Raw genomic sequence first — 26,109 nt, 5'->3', positions numbered from 1 at the left:
CTTGGATATCAACCCCTTGGATATCAACCCCTTGGATATCAACCCCTTGGATATCAACCCCTTGGATATCAACCCCTTGGATATCCACCGTCAAAATGCGTCACCGTCCCATAAACCCACTAGAAAGCCGAGGGGCGCTATACTCATATATGACATGGTCAACCACTCATCCGGCCACCCCATTGCCCGTATCCGGACCTCACACTCTCCCCGGCAGGCGACATGGCCCTGGACGACCCGTGCCTGACCCCGTTGACGCCGGGACCCGCCGTGGCGGCCGCAGACCTCCCCAAACACCCATAATGCACGACCGCGTTATCCGGCATGGCAGCCACCACGCTCCCGCCGATCCGCTTGTGACAGACCCCGCAGACCCTCTCCTCCCCAATCACCACCCGCCGGTTCCGCCCGCCCTGCCCGCCGGGTATCCCATCCCCCAGATACAGGAGAGACTGGCTCGCAAAGAGCGCCGTCTTCCTCAGGCCGGCCACGACGCGCGCCTCGTTGACCGCACTGTTGGCGCTGCGCATGCGGCCGCGGAAGTAGGACTCGAGCTGTGCCACAGGGAGGGTCTCGGGCACGAGGGAGAGAGTGGACGTCGCCGGCAGGCGGGAGCCGTGTTTTGAGAGGAGGTCGAGAGCGGGCGCCAGGTTAGGGCTATATTCTGGCGGGGGTTTGAGGTAGAGGGAGAGGAGAGTGTGGTAGATGGAAGGCTGTTCCTCGGCGGTCGCGGGCTGATTGGTTCTAGGATCTTGAGTGACATTGTGGCGGTCAGCCGTCGCAGTCGGCTGGGGAGGTTGCTGAGTTTTGTGAATGCGATTGCAGTATCTAGTAGGGTGTTGGTTAGAGTGGGCAGACAAATAACACTTGGGATCGGGGTTCGCACTCTTCGGCTTTAGCATAGTCTTGCATCTTAAAGACGTAGATCATAAGTGCTTGTCTGTGCTGGCCCATCTTGCTGAGTACCACGGCTTGCGCTTCGTAAAACGGGGGGTCTTGGGGGGTCAGTCCGGAACTCTAACCTGTCGGGAGGACTATGGACTCACCGTCTTTAGGAATCAGAGCTCTCGCCTTGCCCAAACCGTACTGCTCGCTCTCCTTCAAGAAGCTAACTAATCGTTCCATAAGAGCGTCCCGCTCCTCCCCTCTCTCCTCCTTGCCTACCAGCTGCTTGATGAACAACTCGACCAGTCGATCGTGAAATTTCGGCGTCCGGTCGTTTAGGTCGTTAATAATATGCTCGAGGTACTGGATCTCCAGCTTCGGATCGATTCCGCCTAGGAACGCGGCGACCCTGTCCCTCGGAAGCGTCTCGGCGTTCTCCGAGTCCGCAAGGAACACCTCCATGCCCAGCTCTGGGTCTTTCCGGAGCGTCCACTCCGAATACTCGAGAATCACGTCGATCATCTCTGGCGGCAGACCCTGCAGGTACATGACGGTCCTCCGCGGGCCGTGCAAGCCGGGCGCGGCCTCGTCGGGCTCGTCGGGGCTGCCGAATCGACGGAGCAAGGAAAGCGCCTGTCTGTGGAGCTTCTTGCCGTAAAAGAAGTCAACGAGCTCGTTGAAGCGGTTGTGCTCGAGCAGGCGCTCGTTGACCACGTCCGGGTCACAGAAGTTGGGGATGCGGAAGAGCGAGCTGACCAGCGTGGGGCGCGAGTACATGTAGGCGCGGAAGAGGGCCGTGTCAATGATCCGGAAGGTCGACTGCAGGGCACGCTCGAGCTGCTCGTCGCCCTCGTCCGGGGAAGAGAGGAGGAGAGTCTTGAAGGCCTCTTCGGTCGAGCCGGACTGGGATTTACGGGGCTTGAGCTTGCCGGTGGTCGGGTCAATGATGCGCTGGAGCCGGGTGCGAGCGCCGGCGAGATAGCTATTGAGGGCCAGAACCGAGGCCATAAGGTCCTTCTCCGCCTGGGACTGGTCGTCCTGCGGCTTTCCCTTGATGCTGGCTGTGTCATCGTCGGAGCCCTTCTTCGACGAGGCGATGGATGCGGTCTCGGGGTTGAGCTTTCGACTCCCCATGAGGTACTTGGCAAACCCGCCAGCTCTCGGCGGCGACGCAATTTCCGCGGCATCGGGCTTTGCTTCCTGCTCGCTGCTCGTCTTCCCGTTCGCGCTCTCCTGCTCGGATTCGTCGTGCTTCTCTTCCTCGGCCCCGGATAGATCGCCTGCGATAATCTTAGGGAACAGCTTCAAAACTCTCTCTGGTGGAGCATCGACTTCGTCCTCATTGAACAGGTCCATCGAGTCGCGGTACTTCTTCTGGCGGAACAACAGCTCGGCCTTTTGCATCTTGACCTCCCGCAAGGTGTCTCTCTTGTTCTTGAGCAATGCATCCTCTAGCATGTCGAGGACGCTGATTGCCTCGTCGAGTTTGCCACTTCTGACGAGCTCTTCGACTTGGGTATCATAGTCGGTAGCGTCCATTTTCCACACAACCCTGTCACTCGAGACATGAAATCCCTTGCCGGCGTGCGCCAGGCTGACTGTTGGAGGTGGAAAATGGAGCGCTGCGGCGCCGGGGAGGGCAATGCTCTGCAAAAGAGTGAGTGTGTTCGGGTTTCGGATCTCTAGGCTTCCCTTCGCCGGCGGTTGAAGAGCCAAGATGTATGGGTAGCTGTACCCAATCGAGTCTGGGGCGGCCTGCCAGGGGATCTGCCGCTTCTCGAGGGCCTTTCCCGACTCGTCAATGAACAAGGTGTTGATATCCTTGGCGAGCAGCAGCTCCCCATTTGCGAGTTTGGCCGACAGGGGCTTCGGCATATAACCACCCAGGCCCATGTACCCCATGCCGGCAGCGCTGACGGCACCGAAGCGGCCCTGCCCGCCTGCGGCACCCCCGATGGCGCCCGGCCCAACAATGTCTTCGACGTTGCCAGTCTCGACGTCGGCCATGGCATATCCGCTGTTCATGCCGCAGACGAGCCTCGTGGCATTGGCCCAAGTGATGGACCGGATCGACTCGGGCAGCACGATCTCGGTGACGTCGGGGGACAGCTCACTCTCGTGCCATGACCAAAGCAGGAGACGCCGCTTGACGGAAACGGCCAGCCGCGAGATGATCTCTGGGATTCCCGTGGCGGGGTCCTTGACGATGTTGCTCGTCACGGCAAAGGCGGAGGCATTCTTGGTCCGGGCCAGCGGAGCCTCGATCGGCTCCAACGTCTGAAGGTCGTGTAGGAAGACTGCATAGTTGGAGAGCGACACAAGTGTGTTAGCCTCTTTAATTATGGCCAGCTGTTCGATGGCGCGCGTCGAGAATCTCTCCACCTCACGGAGAAGGTCGGTGGGCTTGGCTGCGGCGGGCTTGGGCGCTGGCTGGCCATCTTGTGCGGCCGTTGTAGTTGTGGCGCGGCCGGAGTCCTCGGGAGCAGCCTGAGAGGCCGATGGGTTCTCGGAAGGCTGGGAATCGGCCGGAGGAGGTGTCGAGGGGTCGTTGACCCGGTAGATACGTAAGGAGCCGGTATTTAGACCAACGAGTACGCGGTCACCTGGACTCGCCAGTCAGCCAAAGACACAAACTAACACGCCGCATCTTGATCAGCACGAGCGTACCGTAGGCGAGAATGGACTCGATCTTGGACTTGTCTCGTTGCTTGAGCTCGATGATGGGTCGAGCTGTGAATGCGGAGAGCATGGCGCCTGCCAGCTCGTCAGTTCGTGCGCTGGGCGCAATCACCGGCGCATCGGGGGCGGTTTGAAAGATTGCCGCAGAGTGCCCGGCAAATGTGAAGTTGCGCTACTTTGGGTGTTGTGAGGGCTGTCGAGGGGCGATGGATGAGGGTCGCTTGTGTTGCTGGCGCATGACGGCATCAGGCCCGGCCAAACGCGGTCGGGTTAGCTCCGATAAGGGTTAGGGTGGCAACAGCAAGCATGCTTGTTTCACCTCGGGGCTCAATATAACTAATCCTCGAGCTCCCTCTTCCGCTTGTAGTAGGTACAGTACCTACCAACCTTGCAATTCGTGATGAGTTTTGCTCATATTCCGAAATAATCACTAAAGACTTTGTCATCCTCTGAAGTATGAATTTGGATACCATCTAAAGCAGATCTAAACTAAGCATACGGACCCTTGTCCTTTCTTGATGGGAACTCGACCGTCAGTGAGGTGTAGGCGATTGCTTGGTACCCATTCCTAGTGTACATAGTAGATCGGGCCAATTCAATCACCCTGTCTGCCTGAGATACCTGGCAGCCGTTGGCACCATTAGCCTTGATGCCCATACTACCCGTCACTGGGCCGACTATATCACTGGCAACTAGGCTCCTAGCTCTGCTACGCGTGGTTCAGAAGTGGAGCAGGTGATAATGATTTCAATAACACCAGGTGGGATCAATCAGGATTTTGCATGGGATTCATTTACATAGTTCCTAAATTCTTCATCACCGTTTGGACTATATCCTGGCGCACTCGACGGGTCGTGCTTCAACCCCGTTGGCATCGACTCAATGACCTGGTAAAGAACTAAGCATTCAAATCCAATCCATTTCGCAGCCAACAAACACTTGAGGCCGAAAACAAACACGTGATCTAAGCGAGCTTGCCGTGGTTGTGTACAGAGTATAGTTACGTCCGTACAGTAATTCGTGCGCAGTACGGATCTATTTCGATAACCCCTGTGTGCTTATGGAATAGACTACGGTGCATAACTACTATGTACGTACTACTCCGTACACGTGTAAGTCTTTTCGTAGATCATCGTTTCAGCGGCGCGCTCTTGCATGGGAGAGCCATTAGCAGCCTGATCCAAGCCACAGGAGGCTGCTCTGCCCAAGGACCCGGGAAGCAGACACATAACTACATGGCCGTGTCGGGTGCCTGGCGGGCGCACCCCGGTTCCGTTCTGTTGCCCGCAGCCGTCGGAAGCTTGAGCGGAGCACCGCATGGCCGGGGTCCGCGTAACTATGTACGTGCATCCATTCATACACTACGCATTTGCCAGGTTGGTCCATTACCTACGCAGTACGCAGTATCTTGGTGGACTCGGGTTACGCATCGATAAGGTACTCCACAGCCCTGACGCAGGGAACAACTGGCTTGGGACGTGTCCACGCAGTCATGGACCCGAGACGATGAATCGGGTGGGTTCCAGAGCTGGCATTGCAGCATGCCAAAACGTTCTAGGCTAACTAACTGCGACCCAACCGGAGGTGGGAACACAGCGGTTGAGTGGGCCCGGTCGATGGTGCACATAACTAGTGTACTAACGTTATGTACGGATGTATGTACAGTACCATGTACGAAGTACGGATTAATCCGCAATACCCCACCCGAACGTTCGCCGGTGCTGCTTGCAGATTCGGGGACTCGAGAGCTGGAGCCCGTTCAGCATCGTGTCGTCAATCGATTCCCCCGGCTGAATTACAGGCTCAAGCCCACCTCGAACGAGTCCTACGGATGCCCTCGAGGCAGAATTATCGAAAATTCCGCCCCCGTCCATCCCCACGAACCCCTCTCCTCGCCGATCCGCCGGTGTTCGCGCGCAGGAACCGCCCGCATCGGCCCGTCGAACACCCCTAGTCCGTCTCAATAGGGGAGGGAGCCCGCCGCCTGCCCAGATCGAGCTTGCAGAGTACCCGACGGCCGCGGCGCGCGGGTATCGCGAGTTTGCACGCGAGCGCCAGCGAAAGTACGACATCAAGCGGGCCGAGAAGCGGAGGTGGCTCGAGCAGCAGGACGAGATGAAGTTCTCCCACAGCATCCAGTTCAACGCCGTTCCGGACTGGAGCAACCACTACATCGCTTATAGCAATCTCAAGAAGCTGTGAGTTCCCTCCCGGTGGTTTCCCGTTTGTCGATCTTGCCGCGCTGACAACATTGCCCCAGCATATACCAGCTCGAGAAGGCCATCCACCTGCCTGCCGGAGACGCCGAGTCCCGGCCGCTGATCCGGAACGATGATCCCGAAGCCGTCTTCAGTCGCGCTCTCGACGTCGAGCTCGAAAAGATAACCTCGTTCTACGTCCTCAAGGAGAAGGAGCTGTTTGACGAGGTAGAAATCCTCCTCAGGGATGTCGACGAGTTCGAGCAGGAGGCGGGCGTCACCGATGACGTTCGCCCGCCTACCCACGCGAGCGATAGGACATTCAACGAGAGGCATCGTCGGACCAGCAGCACGCACAGTCGCCACTCCACCGAGGACGGCAGGTACGAAGATAGTGACGACGAAGGAGACGAGGGGACCGGCCTGACCGCCAAGAGGCGGAGCATCAGCCGAGGGAGGCGCACCTCCGCGTGGAACCCAAGGTTGGCGTCGACCGACATGACAGCGTCAACCGAACTCACGCGGTCCATGCGGAGGATGAGCGCGACCTACGACGACTATGCCGAGCAAGCCGTGCTGTACTCGTCCAGCATCATGCTCAAGAAGCGAATGATCAACCTCTACGTCCAGCTGTGCGAGCTCAAGTCGTACATCCAGCTGAATCGGACCGGCTTTAGCAAGGTTCTCAAGAAGTTCGACAAGATCATCGACCGCAACTTGCGACCCCGGTACATGGAGACCTATGTCGACACTGCCTTCCCCTTCCGCCCCGAAACCACCAAGGGTTTGGAAGAGCGGATATCCCAGATGGTGCAGGCCTACACCGTCATCGTCACCAACGGTGATGCCGAGGCGGCCATCCGCGACCTGAGATCGCACCTGAGAGAGCACGTCGTTTGGGAACGGAACACGGTCTGGAGGGATCTGATCGGGCTGGAGAGGAGAGCCGAGGCGGCGAGCCTGGGCCATACCCTTCTCGGCGTTGACGCGGATGCCCAGAGGACGCGGCTGCAAGGCGACGATGAGATTGTGCTGCCGGTCGTGAAGATCACCACGCCCCTGGGCCGCTTCGCCTTGCCGGTTTGGCTGTTCAGCTCCACGACGCTCACCCTCGTCATCATCGTCGCCCTGTTCTTCGCCGTCATGCACGTCCCGATCATGGAGAAACCCGAGCAGCAGAACTGCCTGGCCATGCTGGTGCTCGTCAGTCTGCTCTGGGCCACCGAGGCGCTGCCCCTTTTTGTCACCTCGCTCATCATCCCTTTCCTCTGCGTCGTGCTCCGGGTCTTCCGAGGCGCGGACGCGCCGCACGCGAGGCTGGGCTCCAAGGAGACCACCGCCGCCGTGTTCGCCGCCATGTGGACGCCCGTCATCATGCTCCTGCTCGGCGGCTTCACGCTGGCAGCCGCGCTCTCCAAGTGCGGCATCGACAAGCGCATCGCCACCTTCGTCCTGAGCAAGGCCGGCACGCGGCCCAAGACCGTCCTCATTGCCAACATGGGCGTCGCCGCCGTCGCCAGCATGCTGATCAGCAACGTCGCCGCGCCGGTCCTCTGCTTCGGCATCATCGAGCCCATGCTCCGCAACCTGCCCGCGGGCTCCCCCATGTCCAAAGCCGTCATCATCGGCATCGCCCTGGCCTCCAATATCGGCGGCATGCTCTCCCCCATCGCCTCGCCGCAGAACGTCGTCGCCATCGGCATCATGGAGCCCGAACCGACCTGGGGCCAGTGGTTCTTCATCGCCATCCCCGTCGGCCTCCTCTCCCTCGTCCTCATCTGGCTGCTCCTCCTGCTCGTCTTCAAACCCGGCCGCAGCACCACCATCGTTCCCGTGCGCCCCGTGCGCGATCCCTTCACGGGCGTCCAGTGGTTCGTCTCGGCCGTGACGGTCGTCACCATCGCCCTCTGGTGCGCCTCGCACAGCCTCGAGGGCGTCTTTGGCGACATGGGGGTCATCGCCATCATCCCCATCGTGCTCTTCTTCGGCGTCGGCATCCTGACCAAGGAGGACTTCAACAACTTCCCCTGGACCATCATCATCCTCGCCGCCGGCGGCCTCTCCCTCGGCAAGGCCGTCAACTCGTCCGGCCTGCTGCACACCGCCACCAAGGCCATCACCCACCGCGTCGAGCAGTACAGCCTCTACGTCATCCTCGTCGTCTTCTCCAGCCTCATCCTCGTCATCGCCACCTTCATCAGCCATACCGTCGCCGCCCTCATCATCCTCCCCCTCGTCTTCGACGTCGGCAAGGGCCTCGAGGAGCCCCATCCGAACCTGCTGGTCATGGCCGGCGTACTGATGTGCAGCGCCGCCATGGCCCTGCCCACGAGCGGGTTCCCTAACATGAGTGAGTTCCACCTCCCCGCCTTTGCCCCACTCCTTTGACTTTTTCTTTGTTTGTTTCCCATCTCTCTCTCCCCCCCACCCCGCCTCTTTTTGTCCTGGTAACTGACTTGTTTCTTTTTTTTTTTTCCACCCTCTATCTAGCTGCCATCATGAAGGAGGATCCCGCCGGCCAGCGGTACCTGCAGGTCAAGCACTTCATCCGGGTCGGCGTGCCCAGCAGCCTGATCTCGCTTGTCGTGACGGTCACTGTGGGCTATGTCGTGATGAGGGTGACAGGAATGTAAATCGGGGGGGTATTGCGGACGTAACATTATTTCCATACACTGAATCAAGAGGGATATAATAATGGTCGGCCAAGAGTGGTAAGAGGAAGACGGGACTTTGTATCAATCTCGGATGGGCACGTCTCTGGAAGGCTGCATCTGTCTTAGTTGATTATGTGCGTGACAGGTTGGGGAATGGGGTATTTGACTACCTGCATTAGATGATTTAAGGGCATATAGATGAGAGACTCGGTTCCCTCTTACCTTCGTTATTAAAGCAAAGCTTCAATTGACGAAGTCTCCGAGCTGTATATATATATATATATATATATATATATATACATTAAAGAGCAAAGGAAGGAGCTTCGCTTCTATATACTAGCCTAATCCTCTAAATTTTATCTATCCAGCCATTGGATATCACGTTCTTGGCCGCCCGAGGTACTCTTTCCCTACGTATCGCCTGCAATTATGGGTGCATTCGCCATAGAGGTGTGGCTGGCTCTGTATGCAGTAAGTCCCTCGAAGTTGGTAGTATTTCTATAGAACTATCCAAATACGGTCGAGTCTATAGCCTATAAAGCGTAGCTTCATGCCTACTACGGGCCTCGACAAGAGGTGCGCGAAGCGTACACCATAGTCGGGGCATTTTACCTGTAGTTAGAATAGTAATTGACGGACAGTCCTGAAACGGTGTCCAGATGATGGAGCATTCGAGGAACCGACAAGCAGTTTGGCAACGCAAGTCTTAGTTTGTAGTTCGATCCTGCAGGCGTTTGACGACTCATAGCGGCCCGAGTCATGATATTTTGGCCAGAGTGATTAAGGCCACAATATATTCATCTCCTTATGTCTCCTCCAAAAGTGATTGCGTTCAATCATGCCACACACATTAAAGCACCATGACCACTCCGTCCTTTAACCCCGCCCGTTGCTTTCCCGTGCGCGCCCTTTGTGATGATGTGCTCAAATCAGCAAATACGCGGGGTATCGAGCATTCCAAAACACAGCAGATTCCAACCAGCCATCATAAAAATAAAATTAAAAAAATAAAAACAAAAAAAAAACCGAACCGAAGGTAGAAAAAGATCAAGCAACCTCGAGATGATTCCTTCAAGCGATGCCAAGCGCCGAACTCTGCATGTTGAGGCTCCAAAACCAGCGCGCCCAACCGAACTAAGTAGCCGCGGTGACCTCCTTGGTAGTAGGGCTTGTAGGCGAAAATGGCCCCTCCACGCCATTCCCACCGGCTGCACCGTGGGCATGACCGTGTTGTCCCAGAGACAGCACCCTTTGCAAACTTCTCCTGAAGAGAGTCTTGCCCGACGACCCAGCAACATCATCGGTGTGGGAATTGGACTGCGAACGACGGAGCTCGTCCTCCTTACTCTCTTTATTGTTGGCACCGTTCGCCTCCTGTGTTGCCGCCGGCGTCGTCGTAGTGCGACTAGCGGTCTTGTTCCCCCCTCCGGTGCCACCGCCAGTGCCAAACAAGCCAACCAGGCTCAGCCTCCTCCCCTTGGACGCCGCGGCCTCTGCAGCGGCTGCATCCTTGTTACGCTGCTGCTGCGCCTTGTGCTGGCGCACAGCGAGCACCTGAGCGTTGGACGCCTCGACGGACGCTGGGGCAGGGTACACGGATTTGGGCGGCCACTCGCCGTCACGCTTCCACCCGACGACGCAGGCGCGTAGCATGTCGGAAAGGTTCACCGGACAGGCCGGCTGCAGGCTCTGGGTGACAACTTTGTCGTAGAGCGAACTGTACATGGCAGGCTGGACCGAGGCGCGCATTGGATTTTGTGGCGGGAGGAGGGGTGGGGCGACAGGAACGACTGTCTGGACAGGGTGGAGGACACGGGGAACGGTCGAGTCCCGGGAGACTGTTTTCTGTACGGCCCCAGAGTCTGAATCGGAAGCCGTCGTTGTGGATGTGCGGGTTGCAGTGGGCGAGAGGGGCGAGCTTGGGCCGGGCGGTGAGCCCGATGCGACGACGGCGCTGTGGGAGATGGACGACTGCGTCCGATGGTGTCGCCAAAAGAAGCGGCGAGCGGAAGATGGTGAGACAGGGCTTGGTGGCTTCGGCTTCACCCGCACTGTTTTGGCGCCGGTCCAGGCGTTACGGCGCGCTTCAAAGCATGCCAACCCCGGGTTCCATTTCATCTCCTCCCGCACCGCTCTTCGCCGACGCGCCCGCTTCGTCTCGATGGATTCGCGCACGGCTGCGCCGACAGCATCTGGGCTGTCAAACCGGAAGGGAGAGGCTGATGGACAAGGCTCGTCGTCGTCTGAGAGATCGGACGTCCATTCTGCCCGTGGGCGAAAGCGGGTTGTATCTTCCGATATTGTGCTGTACACCGACTCTGCGTCCGATTCCGAGTCCGCCTCCGCCCCTGGGTCCCTCGGTGCATCTTCGACGGCCGCCGCCGCTCCATCTCCGGCTTCTTGTGCGTCGCCATTGGCTGTCTGAGCATTCTCGTCTTGCGCACTGGCTGCGGGTCCCGCCGAGGCAGAAGCCGAGTTTACCACAGGGGGCCAGGTAAATTCCCAGTCATTGCGCACTCTCTCGGCGAGATATCTATTCACCGCCTCCCTATTCTTCACCTTGTCCCTGCTAACAAGGTCGGGGTCGAAGTCCAGCGGCGGCTGTACGCCATGGGGGAAGGAATTGCGGAACTTGGTGAAGGTCGTCCGCGGCGACTTGACCAGATCTGAGAAGATCATGTTGGACGGTGCTGGATCTCGAGAGCTCTCGAGAGGGACGAGGCCAGGACTGGTAGGCGCGCGTGACGCTTCCGGAGTCGCGACCTTTATAGGGTTTGGCGACGGGGGGCGTTGAAGACGCTGAGCGTGCGGGGCGTCTGGCTCTGAAAGTGGTATGATGGCCTCGCCAAGCAGACCGGGTTTGCCTAGCCTTGCTTGAAGTGTGCAGCCGTCGAGTTAGCGATCGACGCATTGACAAGGGCGACCAAGCAACCGTGACATGTGCGTCTGCAGCAGACAGCAAGCGGAGTCCAGGAATCTAAGTGCAGGCAGGTAGGTACAGTGCGCTATGCACCTGAAGTAACGCTGTCGCTGCACTAAGTAGGTAAGGTAGGCAGGTAGGGGGTGAACGTGTTCGTGCTCTGCCTCCCGCAGTCAAGATGGTGGCCGACAATTGCGGACATAGGTAAGACAGAAATCTTCTCCCCGAGTGGAAAACCGAAAACACAATTGAAGGGACTCTGCGATGGGGGAGGGTGCTCAAAAAACCGGACTTGCAAGAAATAAGTGAACGAGGAAGGAACGGTTGTACAGAACATACCAGGATCATCAGGTTCAACCCCCCGTTCTACCTGCGAGCTCGGGCCTTGGGGGGCGTCATTGCCTGGCCCGTCCCCAAGCTCGTCTCCCTCCAGGGAAGGACCAGGGATCTGCGCTTTGTTGCCGCTGTGCATCCTCGGCACCTGGATCACATTCGAATCTTGCTGTTGCCGGACTGGCTTGTCCAAGCCCTGAAGTCTGGGGTAAGGACGGCAGGATCCGACGCCACCTCGCCACCCTTTGTTTAACCTCGAAGAACAACACCGTTGCCCCGCTTTTGCTTCCCGACGTATCTAGTATACCATTTCCTGACCGTGGCGAGATTTCTGCTGCTACGACAAGCCTGCGACAGCCTTACACACACTTTTCGACCGAGCTTGATGTTTAGGGGGAAAAAGCGACGGCAGCAAATGAGCCGAGAATGGCAGCATCAAAAAAGTGGGTAATAAATTGTTGCCGAGTTTTTACTACCGCCATTCCGGACACAGTACGGAGTAGTGCGAGCTGTGTTGCGGGCCCGTCCGTTTTGGCGATCGTGTGACCAGGATTAGGGTCTCTGGCGTTCACGCGATGCCATGACCATGCCTCCCAGCGACAGCGAATTCAGCCTATCGTGTGTCGACGGTGTGCTGACGAGGCAGCTGCTTCGGAAGTGATCATTCGTCCAAAGGGCTCCCGAGCTTCAACTGACCCCCCGCCCACGGCTCCACATCTAGCATATTCCGTAGGTGCCTGAGAAGTAATAAGCTTGTTCGCACAACAAGCCCGCCACCGACTTGGAAGGGCATCTTCTCGCAAGTCGGGTCTAGCCCGTGTGAGGAATAGGCAACTTTCCCAGACTCCATGCATTCGAGCCCCACTTCTCCAACCTCACAACGACGGCTGATGGGCGGTGAGCGGGGACGAGTTACAATTCTCCGTACGGAGTTACGCGACTGCGTCGTGCAGTCCTGTGGTGAAATGACCGGTTCTCTACACTAATACGAGAGTACGCTTGTGCTGAGCTCATCAAGCAGAATATTCCCCGAGGTGTGTAGGATAGTCCAGGGACGGGGCATCACATTGGCTTGGTGGTCATGGAACTATCTTATGCAGTGCGTTGTCCGTTGCTGAGTGCTACACCGTCTCGGCAGCATCGCACTCGTTTACAGGACATCCGTGAGCACCCCAGTTGCACCCGATGCCCCTGCCGCGCAGTGGTGCCCGACACACAGTGACCAGCGGAGGACAAGTAAAATAAATGCCCCGCCTCAGCCCCTCGATGCCATTCTCTCAGGGATGGCATGGAGGTTTGTCTCCAGCAACTCAACCAATGGGCGCAGTCACCTAAGACTCTCAGTGCATATACACTACTGCACCGCACTGCTCCGCCAATGGGCCGGCGAACCAAGACCACACCGAATGCGCGCCTGTTGGTATTGATACACTCGCTACGTGCCGTTCCCCGTCCATCATTGACTGGCTGCTACCGAGAGCGCCCAAGGGTACCCGTACCCTCTTAATCCCTTTCAACCACACTGCTGGCCCGCGTCCTCGACAGGGTGAGCAGGCCATTCATGCATCCACAACGATTGACAAGGAGGGCCAGTCCTCTCCCTCCGACCCTACGTTCTCTTTACCCAGACACCTTCCTACCGAGTAGCCACCGGAAAGCTCCTCGTGCTCAACAACACCCCTTTGACTCGCCTGATGTTCTCCCTCGCCCGCTTGATCTCGTCGTCGGGCTCGTTCTTGCTCGCGGCGCCGTACAGCGAGTAGCCGCCGACAAAGTCGGTCGCCGCCGCCGCGTTGAGCTTGTCCACGTCCTGCTGCAGCACGTCCATCACCGTGCGCACGTCGCCCAGCGTCTCGGTCTGGTCGGTCATGCTCTCGTTGAGCGATTTAAGCGAGCCGATCAGGCGGGCGAGGCGTTTGCTCTGGTGGTCCGTGGGGGTTTCGTGTTGCTGCTGCTGCTGCTGCTGCTGCTGAGGATGGAAACGGGATTGGGCTTCGAGGTCAGGGGAGGTCTGAACGCCGACATCTCGGTGGAAGAGCTCGGTTGGGTCGCCGTAGCTGCTAGCTGCGTCGCTCTCGTCGCCATCGTGCCTTGCCGAGGCTGCGGAAAGCGGCCTGAGATCTCTGGATTTGGTGGGTGGGATCTCGGACACGACGGTCTCGAGCTTGGACACGAGCTTGGCGACGTCTTGGCTCGCTGTGTCGTGAAGGGAGATGCGCGCCTCGGTGAGTGTTTGAACCATGGGCTCGACAACAAACTTGCTTGCGCCGTAGACGAGGGTCGATAAGCCCCCAAATGCGTAGAGCGTGTTCAAGAAGCCGTTGACCGTTACTAGCGGTGGCGGTCGCGCGGGCTTGGTGAGGAACTCGGGATATGTCACAATCGGCGGTCGGGCTTCCTTCTTGGGTATAGGAGGCCCTATCCTCTCCTCTTCTGTATGTTTCTTGGAGCCTGTAAGTCGATCCTTGCGACATCCAGTCAGTAGTGGCGACGTACCGAGACTGGCGACTCCTCCCGCGCATCTTGGGCGACCTCATTCATCAGCCGCTGAATGTCATTTTCTGACAACCCTTTGCTTTTGAGAAACTCGGTTTTGCGTTCTGGTGTTGTGTTCCGCACTTGAGCATCCTGAAGAAACTTCCGCGCCTGCTCGAGTGTCGCATCCTGCGACGTGCTCTGTTCGGGCACTGGTTCGGCTGCTGCTGCTTCGGCGGGCACGTCCTGCTTGGTTTCCTTTTCCGTCTCACCCATATTTTTGAGACTCCGTTGATGCGGTTATCTTTGAAACCCGGACGCTTCTGAAAATAGGGGATTGATGATGCACAGAAGGGAAAGGCACCGAGTTTTGTCGTGTTTGGACCGTGACGTCTTTAACGTAACTCGGGACTTGTGACGGGATTGCGAATGCCGAGGCTTACCTTAATGGCCGGCAACTGGGGACCTTGGCCCGGGCGCCTTCGATCTGCAACCTCCATTGCAGTGGATGTGGGTACTTGGCTGAGGCTTTCTCAGCGCGGGAGCGCTCTGACGTTCTGGCCCTGCGAGAGAGCAGCCTCTTTGATATCCCAATTGCGAGTGTTTCGTTGTGTCGTTCATGTTGTCAAAGTGGCACTTGCCCTCTCAGCCGTCCTTGTTTATTTGTTTATACTCGTATTCTACCTCAATTGCTAGTGTCTGTGTGGTCCATAGTTACAAAGCACATGTTGTGAGGGATTCCGGGAGTCGATCTCGCACTGGCAGCCCCAAGCTGAACTCTATCCGGCCATCCCGTCTTTTCGGACGCGCTACGGTACGTGCAAGATCCAGTGTGGTATACACTAACAGCCATCTCCTTAAGGCGCTTAGGCGCTTATTTGCGAGACTGATGCAAGTTCTATATTTATTTACAGGCTAGCTACGATAAAGTCACACCGAAGACAGCGCCAGACGCAGACAGCGGGTCGAAGACGACGTCAAATCGCATCCTGTTGGCACGCAGAGATCGGTGAGATCAGCCACTCAACGCCGGACCTGGACCATCTGAAAGGTGAGTTATCTCATGCATGCGTCAAGATGTTTATTCTTCAAAGTCTGGCAAACGAAATGGGACTGCGCGGCTGTGGGGTGGTTCGGTGGTGAGACGTGGTCGTGGTGTGCAACGAGCAGGGCGGGATTGGCGAAAGATGGCGAAATAGAGATGCATTCGAGGATGTCGGTGGTGGATAGCGGTGTTCCTGCAGCCCGCAATCTACAAGCGCCATCCATCAGCTGCCCTCGAAATGCCTGTGAAACCTGCCGGTCATCCCACCAGTTTTGGGCTGTGCCTCGACACCAACAACGCCACAAGTAGGTGCGAAACACCCAACATCGGGAAGCCACTGCCGTTCGACTCCGGCCACAACCCATCGCAACCCAAGCCGCAGGATTCGGATACCGAGTGCCGGGTTGCTTCCAGGTTGTACGGAACCGGCTCTTAGCTGAGTTGCGCACATGCACTCATGTGGGCACGGGCACGTTGATTGACTCCCCTGTGGCTTCTCTTCATTGGCATGTTGGCCTTTGATTGAACCCTCTCGCTACGGCAAGCTTATTCGAACGACATGCCTGGCGCTATGCACTACCTCTGAGCCACCCCAAACACCCGCACAACGCCATCGGTCGCGCCGCATCTCCGACTTCAGCCGCCGCGACCCAAGTCAACCAACGCCATCACCATCACCAACGCCAACGCCATCGCCATCGCCATCGCCAACCCAATCACTCGTATCATCATCTCTCGCCCCACCTGCCCCTGGAAGAACCAACCACATACGAGCACACCGCAGCAGCCCCCCTTCAAACCCATTATCATCATCATCATCATCATCATCATCCATCATCCATCATCCATCATCGTCATCATTGCTGTCATGTCATCCCGGCCTCGCCGCTCGGCCGCCCAGCGCGCCACCGCAGCAATCACTGACATGGCTGACAGAGACCGAGAGACCTCTGAGCCGCAGCATTATCAGCAACAGCAGCAGCCCACCATGTCCTCGCGCAGCTCCCGTCGCTCCGGGGGAGGGAACGGTATCGCCTCCGTCGCCCGAGGCGCGCCCTCGTCGTCTCCCCCGAGCAGTACCGGCGCCGGCGATGGCGGCGTGGGGGGCCAGGACATTGACGATGACCAGCACATCCATTTGACCCTCAAGCTCCCCTCGAACAAGCTGCGGCAGGCGACTGGCGGCAGCAGCACGAGCGCCGGCACCAGCAACAGCAAGCGCAAGTTGCCGGGCAGCGCAACTGCGACTGGTGGTGCAAGCGGCGATAAGGGCAGGGCAGGTGTTGCTGATGCTGGCAGCAAGCGGGCGAGGGGGGGGAAGAAGAATTATGTGATTGATAGCAGTGAGGAAGATGATGAGCAAGGGGAAGAGGACGAGGAGGATGAGGTTGAAGATGACGAGGAAGAGGAAGGCTCGGAGATAGAAGTTGAGGTTGCCCCGCGGAACTTCGCCAGTGGCAGGGGCGAGGAGGAGGAAGAGGAGGACGATGGTGATGAGCGGATGGAGGATCCTGGCGAAGACGACGCCGAGGAAGACGATGACGGGGACGAGATGGATGTTGATGCCGAAGGCGACGAGGACGATGATCAGAATGCTGATGTCGATGGAGACGTCGACATGGATGTCACTCCCGCCCCGAAACTTCCTGCCATCAAAGTCACCAAGCCCTCCAAGAATCCATCGACACCCAGCAAGGTAAAGGGCGCGCACGTGACGAAGCCTACTGCCAAAGGCTCGGCTGCGGCGAAGAAGCCCTCAGCCAGCAACGATGATGAGGATGGTGAGGCGGAGGAGGATGAGGATGAGGAGCTGAGCGAGCTGGAGAGCGAACCGGAAGACGTCACGGTCCAAGTCGCCAACGGCGAGGAAGATGCCGAAGGCGACGAGGAAGAAGATGTCGATGCTGAGGGCGAAGAGGAAATCGAGGTTGCCGATGAAGACGCCGAAGGCGATGAGGACGATGGACTAGAGAGCGACGAGGAGGAGGGCACGAGTCGTGCTGACACGCCGGACCTGTCGAAGCTGACCGCTCGACAACGCGCCAAGCTGGGCGACGTCTCGCACGAGTACATGAAGCTGTCCGATGGTAAGAGGCCCCCCCTTTACCTCGTCCCCCCCTTTTGGTGGCCGATTGCTTACGTCGCTTTCCAGAGGTCCAAGCCAAGAAGCACTTTACTGCCGAAGAGCTCTCCATGCGCCGCGCCGAAATGGCCCGCCGAAGGCGCAACCTCAGCGAGAAGCGCAACGAGGAGGTGAAGGTAACTCAATCAAACAGCTTCCCGCGCGGCCCCGACAGGATGCTGATTAACCCTTGTACAGATGGAAACAATCAACAAGCTCCTAAAAAAGCAAGCGCCTAAGACGAACCGCAAGACCGCCGCCCTCATGGCTGCCGAGGAGACACCCGAGACCGACACGCAGCGCGTGGATCCCATGTTGATCCGCTGGGTAAACAACAAGAACGGTAGTATTGTCGCCGTGCCAGATGAGCTCCTGAGTGGACCGATTGGGAAGGTTTTTGTGACGGGCGGGACGGGGCCAAGGGGGAAAATGGTGGAGGAGGTTTCTTGAGCTCGGTATGCGCAGATTAACTCTCTTCCCCCCTCCCCCCCCAAAACAAAAAAAGGGGGTCTACTTCCCGCCTGCGTGTACATATTATGAATATGCGTGGGATGGCATTCAAAGGTAAGGAGAGAAACGGACTTGGACCGCCGGTTGGTAAAAATACATTTGGTCTCTTTTCATGAACAAAGGAATTGAGATGTTCTCTCTTCTGGCTGCGGGGATATGAGGTCTCGCAATCTTCTCGACTAGGTCTGCTAGTTGCCTGCTTGACAACACGTCAATATTGTCATTCCTTACTTTTTTATGGCAATTTCACCAAGGGAAAAGAGTGGTTGCGCACTGTGGACCGGGATACTGAAGATATAACTGGTAAGGTCATGTAGTTGACAATGGCACGTCAGTGCCGACACGGTTTCCTCCCTACCGTGCCTCTCTCAACGAGGGTTATGCCCTGGAAACTCTCCACGCACTGAATCTGTTGAGAATCAGAGAAGACGACTTCTTCACGGCCTTCTTGGTCAAAGCTTTGGGTGCAAGAGTAGCCAAAACTTTCAGCTGCTCCCCCAATATCTCGCTTTCTCGTGGGGTTTCTGGACTGGTTTTCTCTTCCACCGAACCGATCCATCCTTCAAGATCAACCAACAATCTGCTTCTGAGCTCGATTCAACACTTGTTTCCAACAATTGGGATTATCGTCGCCAGTCAACGCTTCTCTTATACTTTTGTTCACAACTCAGCCAGGTTCGAGTGATTCTGTTCCCGAGGGAACAATTCTCGGTCTCTCGTGCCGACTCCGCAGATCCAAATCGTCCCTCTTCTCTTGTTTCCTCCGTTTCGCTGTTCAAGCGATCTCGATTCTCGTTAAGCACTCAACTACACTAGATACCACCAACCCATCGCCAAGTCGCAGTCGGCTGCGCGGCATAGGCTGCCATTGATCGATTTTCGTCAGATTATAACCAGCTTGTCGACTCGATATTCGTTCTGGTTGTTCTCTTACAAAAAAAAGAAAAAAGAAAAGAAAGAAAGAAAGAAAGAAAGAAAGAAAGAAAGAAAGAAAGAAAGAAAGAAAGAAAGAAAGAAAGAAAATGTCTCCCATCGTCAGCCAGGCCGCTGGCGGTGATTCTGCTGCCACCAAGCAGTCAGGCACTGCTCCTGCTGTGATCGAAGGGCCCATCTCAAGCACTACTCCTTCTTCTCTCGGCCGCGATTCCGAGACCAAGGTTCGTGATTGTTTCAGCCATTACTAGGGTCGGGCGGTATTGCTAACTCTGACTGTTTAGGATGTTGATTGTTCTACTTCTGCCGCTTCAATTAGTCAAATTGTCGATGTTGAGCATGTCAGCGATGACTATAATTCGGAACTCGACTCCATTTTTGGCGACATCAGCGACTTCAAGGAAGTTACTGAATGCAGTCACGAGGATGGCAATGACAATGGCAAGTCGCTGTCCAAAAACAACAATGGCATTCATGCTCCCGCTGGCTCCAGGTTCGGCAAGGCCTCCCAGCCTTCCGCCATGGAGACCGACGTCGGTTCTACTCACAACTTCGGCGCGCTGTCCGGCTCTGGTCATCGCGCTGTCACCCAGGTGACAACCGATCTATTGACCTTCCCCATCATCGCCCCCGAGTTAGGCCAAGACGGTTGCAAGCCCAGCTCCCATGAGGAATCCCCCAACAACGTCGCTGCCGGCTGCGTCGCCAGCGATACTCCTGCCGGTGACAACCAGGCCTCCAAGCAGAACCCTCAGCATATCGTTCTCATTTCTGAGGTTCGTCCTTTTAGTGTCCCTGGTACCGGCAACCATGCCGCCGAGACATCCTCCAATGTGCCGAAGGACGACTCTGCCACCCCGCCCTCCGAATCATCTGGCGAGTTTGACGGTCTCTCCAACGGATACATCCCCACGGCTAGCTTCAGTAGCAGCATAGTCTTTGGTCCAGAGCTACAGAATGCGCTCTTTGTCGATGGCGAGGCCTCCGCCGACCCCAAGCTTCCCGGCTCCGACGGGGCAAGCGATGCTGTCTTCAACGGCACTGAGCCCGCACATGTCGCTCCCGCGACTCTTGATGCGAAGATTACCGTGCCGACCACTCCTCAGCGCCCGCCCGCTAGTTCTCCTCGTCTGGTCAACATTCCTATGGCTGGACCTCCTATCCACCCTTACGACGGCCCGACCAACCACAACACCATGCCCTCGAAGCCCGACACACCGCTTGCCGATCAACTCCGTGCCGACTTTTGGGCTTGGTACCACAGAGATATGCAGCATCTCCTGCTGTACAAAAAGACCTTCCGCGAATGGGCGGCCTTCACCAAAAGCGACACCAGCAAGGCGAAGCCCGACCATGACTCCATCGCCGAGCGTCTCAAGGCCGCCGCCATCGACGCTCAAGTCGCCTGGGCCGAGCAGCACGCCGAGTTTGAGCGGTGGAAGGCCGCGAACCAGGCCGTAGGCCCCATAATTGCCAACGCGCACCAGGACACGAAGGCGATCCGGGCGGCCGAGAAGCAAAAGGCCGAGCGAGCCGACTTTGTGAGGAACGACCTGCGCGGCAAGTCGGAGAAGCAGCAGCAGCAGGAGGTCGCCCGCTACGACCACTTTACCCGCCTCATGGCGCAGTCTCGCGAGCGCGAGATGTGGCGTACCAGGGTCGAGGCCCAGATCAAGGCCCAGGCCATGATCGAGGAGCAAAACCGTATCGCTGCTGCGGCTGCCGCCGCCGCTGCCGAGGAGGCGAGGAGGAAGGCCGAGGCGGAAGAACTCGAGAGACAGAGGAAGGAGGCGGAAGCTGAAGAGCAGCGGAAGCTGGCCGAGGCCCGAGCCGCCGAAGACGAGAGACTGCTGCGCGAGAAGCCTGCTGCCGCTGCCGCCCAGGCTGCTGAGAAAGAGAAAGCCGAAGAGCAAGCTAGGCGCGAGGCAAAAGCTCAGCGCCTTGCCGACGAGAGCCTTCTACTGCAGATGCTGGGATTTCCGGAAGTCAATCGATCGGGCAGTCTGGGCAACAATACGCCACACGACTGGAATGGGGATCTTTTTGCCGGTGTGACCACAGACATCGCAGCCCAGCAGTGGGCCCAGGAGAACTACATGAGCGACAAGACTGGTGTTCCTGTCTCTTCCACGGAGGCCCCTTCCGAGACCATCGGCTCCGGCGATATTCAAAGCACCCAGACCGACTCGGGTGATGTTCAAGATTTCCAGTTCTAGGGCGACTTGGATAACTTTGACCACCAATTCCAGGAGGCCTTCCAGTTCGCGGATGACCTGCTTCTGCCATCCAACGAGCCACTCGACTTCGATGCCACATTCGCCGAGCAGGATGCCATGTTACAGACTGGGGATTTGCCCGGCATTGACGTTCCCACCTTGATGCAGTTGGACACGGCTCCGGCTCACCAGGTGGCTCATCTCCAGTTCTCCCTTGCTGGTGACGGTCGCGATGTTATGGCTCAGACGAAGGACATCTCAGCCGAGCAGTTCCTCCCGCTCGTCCAGCCGCAGATCCCATCCGTTCCGGTTGGCATGTCATCAAATGAAGCGGGCCAGCCGGGGACAACCAGGACCCAAGTTTCTGCTGAGGGTTCGACCGGGAAGAAACGACCGAGCCGCAAGAGGGTTAACCCAAAGACCCAGCCGAACGCCACAGCCAATCCCAAGAGTATTCCGATGGCGATGCCTAGTGAGGAGGCACAGCACCAGCTGTCTGAGCCTTCTTTTGGCCTCGGCCAGGTCATGGCTTTGGACCCCTTCGTGACCTCGGCGAACACCCATGAGCTGCCTAGCAGCGGCCAGGGCACATTCAGCCTCAACAAGCCAGCTACAGAGCTGACACCTCGCGACGATCCTGCCGCAGTGCCTTCAGCCGGCCACATGTCTCATGTCGCAGATACCGCCCCTGACCAGATGGAACACAAATCGTTCAGAACCCAGGAGTATTCCGGATCCTCCAGCCCTACGATGCAGCGGCAGATGCCGCAGATGTCGCAGATGCCGGCCACGGAGCTGACCTCGCACGGTACTGCCGGTCCCATAGTGCAGAAACCCCCTCAGGATCCGTCCGATTACACCATCTTCATGAAACGGCCCTCCCAAGCGTCGTCTCCGGCCTCTCTGTCTTCTGTGCAGATGCCTTCCACTCACTTTTCAGCTTATGCTGCTGCGACCCTCTCATCGGACAACAACAAGCGCAAGGCTTCCGTTAGTCATGGAACGGAGACCCCGACAAAGCGCCGCCAGACTGTGAATCGACAGGCTGCTGTGGTCCCGATTGCTCAGTCGCTGCCCGTGCCCGTGAGCTCCCAGGGTCTTCAGACGCCTGCCCGTACTGCGCAACTTCCGGCCCAGGGTCTGCAGACCCCCGAGCAGCAGGTCCCAATCGACCCTGCCCTGCACTACGGCATCTCGCCGCCCAGTGGTGGCATGCTCTTTGGCACGTCGATCAAGGCAGGTGTCTGCGCCGCCATCGCGCACATCGTGAAGGAGGCCAAGCTTGGCACCGTCTTATCACAGGTCTTGCTGGACGGGCCCATCGCCGACTTTGGTTGTCCCGAGATCAGTGGCCACATCAAGCAGGCCACCAAGAGCCATCTCATTGCGGTGAGTGCGGCAGGGCCCGAGGACGACCGTCAGGCCTTCCTGAGCGGCGCATTCAAGGTCCTCCAGGGGATCCTCCACGAGATTGAGGAACGTGGCTCCGTCTTTGGAAAGGCGCTGCTTGACGGCCCGATGAGCGGGCCGGCCCTGATGCCTGCTCGGAAAGCCATGTCGACCGTGTACAAGGCGGTCATGGCCGAATATAGGTCTCCCCCGAGGTTTGAAGGTGACTCGGTCCGGCCGACCCACGCTCAGCAGACACCCACGCGAATGAGCCTTGCTCGTTCCCGTATCTCGAGCCAGAGCAGCATGGGCAACGGATCTGCCGTGGCCGGCAGCCCTCATCTCCCGACTCGTCCCGGTGGCCCCGACACATTCATCCATGGCCGCACAGCTTCCCCTCAGACGAACGGGCATGCCGCCTCTTCGTCTCCCATGCAGCCTTTTCCCATGCTGTCGGCTGAGCACGGGGGCTACCCGTCCTCCAATCACGCCTACCCTTCCCCCCCGTCGCTCATGACTGGATACACTGTCCCGGACTGCCAGCAGCCGGCCGTGTCCAAGCCTGCCGCTGCGCAACGCTCGAGTCACACGTGCGACGACGTGCCAGGGCCTACCAACTACTACCCGCAGGAGCAACAGCAGGCGTTGGAGCAGCAACAAGCCGGACAGGCGGAGCAGAAATCCAAGAAAGCCTCCGCCCGGCGCAAGTCCCGCGCCCGCAAGTCTTCCACGCCAGCGGTGATGACCAACTCCCAGCCTCCGACCGACGACAAGACGGCAACGACAACGATGAGCACCACTGCCACCGCCGCCGCCACCGGAGACGCAACTCCTTCTCCGTCGGAGCCCACCCCACCGCCGGCCTACGACGAGGGCAGCCAGGCCGCCGCCGTCCTCCCCGAGGATGCCCAGCCCGCCAGCCGCAGCGGCGGCGGCGGCGCGGGGAGCGGGGGGCAGTGCATCCCCAAGCTGTACTACCGCTTCGCCGACGGCGCCTTCTACATGCAGCTGCAGACGGCCAGCGGGGAGGTGACGCACCACCGGATCGGCGCCAAGGGCACGACGGCGGCGGAGGCGGCGCTGGGCCGGTTCCTGGCCGAGGCGGGCGCGCGGCTGGGGGGCGTGGCCGAGTGCCCGGCCGACTTTGTGTTCCGCGCGTGGGAAGGGGTGGAGGAGAACCTGCGGGCCCTGGAGCTGGCCCTGTCTTCCTGACGGAGAGCGGTGGGGGGTGCAGTTATTTGAGCGGGTCAAATGAGTGAGTGAGTAAGTGAGTGAGTGAGTGAGTGGGTAGGGGTAGGTGAGTGAGTGAGGATGTGTGCGAGGAGGAGGATTGTTTTTGTCTGTTTGTGGGGGTGGGAAGTGGTTTTGCTGGGTGCTGTCGACGTCGGCGTCGGTGCCAGTGCTGGTTAACTAGTTAACTAGTTAACTGGTCGACTGGCTGGTGGGTTTGGTTGATGGTAGGTTATCAAGGATGGGGTGTCTTTGGCGATGATGAGCGCTCTGTGGATACAGACGACTACCCTCTTCTTGCGCTGATCCCTACCGATGCAGTAGGAAAGAGTTGCTTGGATGGAGGACTACCATCGTCGGTCTGTCATGGTGTTTGCTGTGGAGGGTGTTGAGCAAAGGTGTCTCCTATCGTGATCGAGGAGGAGCAACGAGTTGGGGGAGAAGTACGAACGTAGTTTTGAGGGGGTAACGTTAAAGGGGGATGTAGAGTTGGGGTTCTGGACTCCAGAATCTCCACCATCTGTTCTCCCTTTTCGCAGTTGCAGAAGTATAATACATTGCTTATTCTATTGCTTGCCAGCGCAGAATGCAGCTGAGCGTGACCAGTCTGTCAATTGTATGAGATCCAATACTGGCACAAGCTGAGAAATCAGTCATCTATCACATCTATGAAGGGATGCACGAAATGACAATTGCTTTATTACCGAGTACTCAATGGCGGCGAGTTTTCACTAGTCATTCAAGCAACCGTTCGAGGCAGTCAACTTAGAACCAAGCGCGACGATAAACAATGGCCTAAGAATCCCCAAGGGTGAAGCAACTAGAAGACTAAAAATAAAAGGAACTATGGTTTACACTCAGATCAGGGCCAGAGTGAGGCTACTGTGTACAGCAGTCAATGGTCGGGTGCACTTTTCTTGTTCTCAGGTAACGTTATCTGGCACGATCCTTGCTGTGGCCAGCGGAGATGGTCTTTGTTGGTGTTGTCTAATTCAATTGACAAAGGAGAACTGGACCCACTCAAAACTCAAATTTATTAGTTGGGATTGTTGGGTGGTTTGGTGGTTAGTTTAGGTGGGCCGTACCAGGGGTAGCTGAGCGCATGCAGTGGATGACGTCGGTTGACGGTTGGTTAGGGGATTTGCACAAAATAATCTGTACACTATATCCGTACATAGTAATTACGGAGCGAATCCGTGCATTGGTCATGTTCTCCATTGTCCGAGGAGCACGGATCACTTCAAGTTCCATTACCCAATGGGCCGACACGAGCCATACATTCCTGGGCCATCAAGTCTGAGTGCCAGTATCGTACTTCGTACCGGGGTTTGATTTGGTGAAGGTGCTTTTCACCTCTCCATGCCCGAAATCGGGTCTATCTTAGCTGAGTTTGATCAAATATGTGACTCCAACATCGCCCCCTTCGGCAAACCCGTCGACACGTGTTGCCATCCTTCCATTGCAAGCGATCACTCGCAGGGCGTGACGATGAATGAGATTTTTGCCCGGACCGATTGGCGGATATAGCGGCAGCCGACCAGCCCTACCACACTGATGGCCGTGTCACTAGTGTATGCTCCCAGAACCGCAAGCATACACTGGGCAAAAGCTTGGTATGCAGTTGAGGCAGCTTTATGTTTCCATACCCTTCCACTTCGGCTCGGGGACTCGGCGGGGTCGCGGAAGTTTGACGGCAGCCGTCGGGCCTTAGGCCGAGATTACCGTGGTTGTGGCCCAGTTTTAGCCGTGCCCGTCCGTTTCCTACCGGGCCATGATTTTCGTGAACCATTGCAATCCCGAAGCGCGTTTCCGACGTTAAGGAGTTACCTCCGCTGCCCAGAATTCATGATCGTGGCCGGCTCAAGGCAGCGTGGCGGGGCTTCCGTGTCAAGCTCCCAGGAGGAGGTGCGCGATTTCAAATCCGGGCCAAAACAGGCCAAGACTGGCTGGCCAAAAAGGAGCGTAGACGGTCCGGGACATCGGACGTCAGCTCGCAGCCACCCTAAACCGGACCGATCTACTCGCTTATTGTGGTAGTTCAGGTACTTTTGAGTAGTAAAAACGCTACGGCAGGGCCGGGGGGTTCCCCGGTGACGGAGGTGCCTCTGCGGTGGCGAACATCCCACGCACTCTCGAGCTACGGTGACACCTTCGTGTCCTGTTGGTCTCGCAATGCGGGAGCGGCAGGAAATGCGTCGCGCTCCTCCTGGCCAAGACCTAAAACAGACAGCGCCGCAAAGTCGCTCACTAGCACCGCGAAACGAAGCTGCCCCACCTCAACGCAATCTGTGATGCAAGCAATTGGGAAGGCTCACCCCACCTCAGCGAGGGGCTCAACCATTTTTATTGTCAGCTCATGCCACCACAACATGACTGTTTTCTTTCCTTGCTCATCCCACATTTGACAAAAATCGTCGATTAATCTCTTTCCATACGGGCCGTCCACGCTCTGATAACCACATAAAAGTCTCTTCAGTCAACAGCCCAAAGCTCCCTTATCCCTCCAGGTAAGCAGCCAAA

General features: G+C 57.7%; 6 protein-coding genes across 6 annotated transcripts; 3 read left to right on the top strand and 3 right to left on the bottom strand.

Annotated features, from left to right (window-relative positions):
- On the bottom strand, positions 1-3,780 carry P884DRAFT_230690 (uncharacterized protein). Its single transcript, XM_069439796.1, has 4 exons — positions 3,553-3,780; positions 1,047-3,488; positions 887-995; positions 1-828 (listed from the first exon to the last, which is right to left on the bottom strand). Exons 1-4 carry the CDS (start codon positions 3,632-3,634, stop codon positions 159-161), a joined length of 3,303 nt encoding a protein of 1,100 aa, XP_069294511.1. The 5' UTR covers positions 3,635-3,780; the 3' UTR covers positions 1-158.
- A 1,899-nt stretch (positions 3,781-5,679) lies between these two features.
- Positions 5,680-8,395, top strand: P884DRAFT_280303 (SPX domain-containing protein; the record flags this gene model as incomplete). Its single annotated transcript, XM_069443419.1, has 3 exons — positions 5,680-5,762; positions 5,825-8,112; positions 8,253-8,395. The coding sequence occupies 3 exons, from the start codon at positions 5,680-5,682 to the stop codon at positions 8,393-8,395; spliced, it is 2,514 nt and encodes an 837-aa protein (XP_069294510.1).
- A 1,155-nt stretch (positions 8,396-9,550) lies between these two features.
- On the bottom strand, positions 9,551-11,095 carry P884DRAFT_272502 (uncharacterized protein; the record flags this gene model as incomplete). Its single annotated transcript, XM_069442530.1, has 1 exon — positions 9,551-11,095. The coding sequence occupies one exon, from the start codon at positions 11,093-11,095 to the stop codon at positions 9,551-9,553; it is 1,545 nt and encodes a 514-aa protein (XP_069294509.1).
- Positions 11,096-13,305: 2,210 nt separating this feature from the next.
- On the bottom strand, positions 13,306-14,420 carry P884DRAFT_302671 (peroxisomal membrane anchor protein conserved region-domain-containing protein; the record flags this gene model as incomplete). Its single annotated transcript, XM_069444964.1, has 2 exons — positions 13,306-14,112; positions 14,166-14,420. 2 exons carry the CDS (start codon positions 14,418-14,420, stop codon positions 13,306-13,308), a joined length of 1,062 nt encoding a protein of 353 aa, XP_069294508.1.
- Positions 14,421-16,057: 1,637 nt separating this feature from the next.
- P884DRAFT_280300 (PAPA-1-like conserved region-domain-containing protein) lies at positions 16,058-17,761 on the top strand (the record flags this gene model as incomplete). The annotated part of the gene is made up of 3 exons (XM_069443418.1): positions 16,058-17,276; positions 17,342-17,448; positions 17,510-17,761. 3 exons carry the CDS (start codon positions 16,058-16,060, stop codon positions 17,759-17,761), a joined length of 1,578 nt encoding a protein of 525 aa, XP_069294507.1.
- A 2,189-nt stretch (positions 17,762-19,950) lies between these two features.
- On the top strand, positions 19,951-23,571 carry P884DRAFT_280299 (uncharacterized protein; the record flags this gene model as incomplete). Its single annotated transcript, XM_069443417.1, has 3 exons — positions 19,951-20,868; positions 20,971-23,198; positions 23,307-23,571. 3 exons carry the CDS (start codon positions 19,951-19,953, stop codon positions 23,569-23,571), a joined length of 3,411 nt encoding a protein of 1,136 aa, XP_069294506.1.
- Positions 23,572-26,109: the final 2,538 nt, after the last annotated feature.

The sequence above is a fragment of the Thermothelomyces heterothallicus genome (assembly GCF_042370625.1).
Source record: "Thermothelomyces heterothallicus CBS 202.75 unplaced genomic scaffold P884_scaffold_28, whole genome shotgun sequence".
In the NCBI taxonomy this organism is placed as follows: domain Eukaryota; kingdom Fungi; phylum Ascomycota; class Sordariomycetes; order Sordariales; family Chaetomiaceae; genus Thermothelomyces; species Thermothelomyces heterothallicus.
Note: the sequence above shows the minus strand (reverse complement) of the source record. Positions and strands in the feature narration are given on the sequence as shown.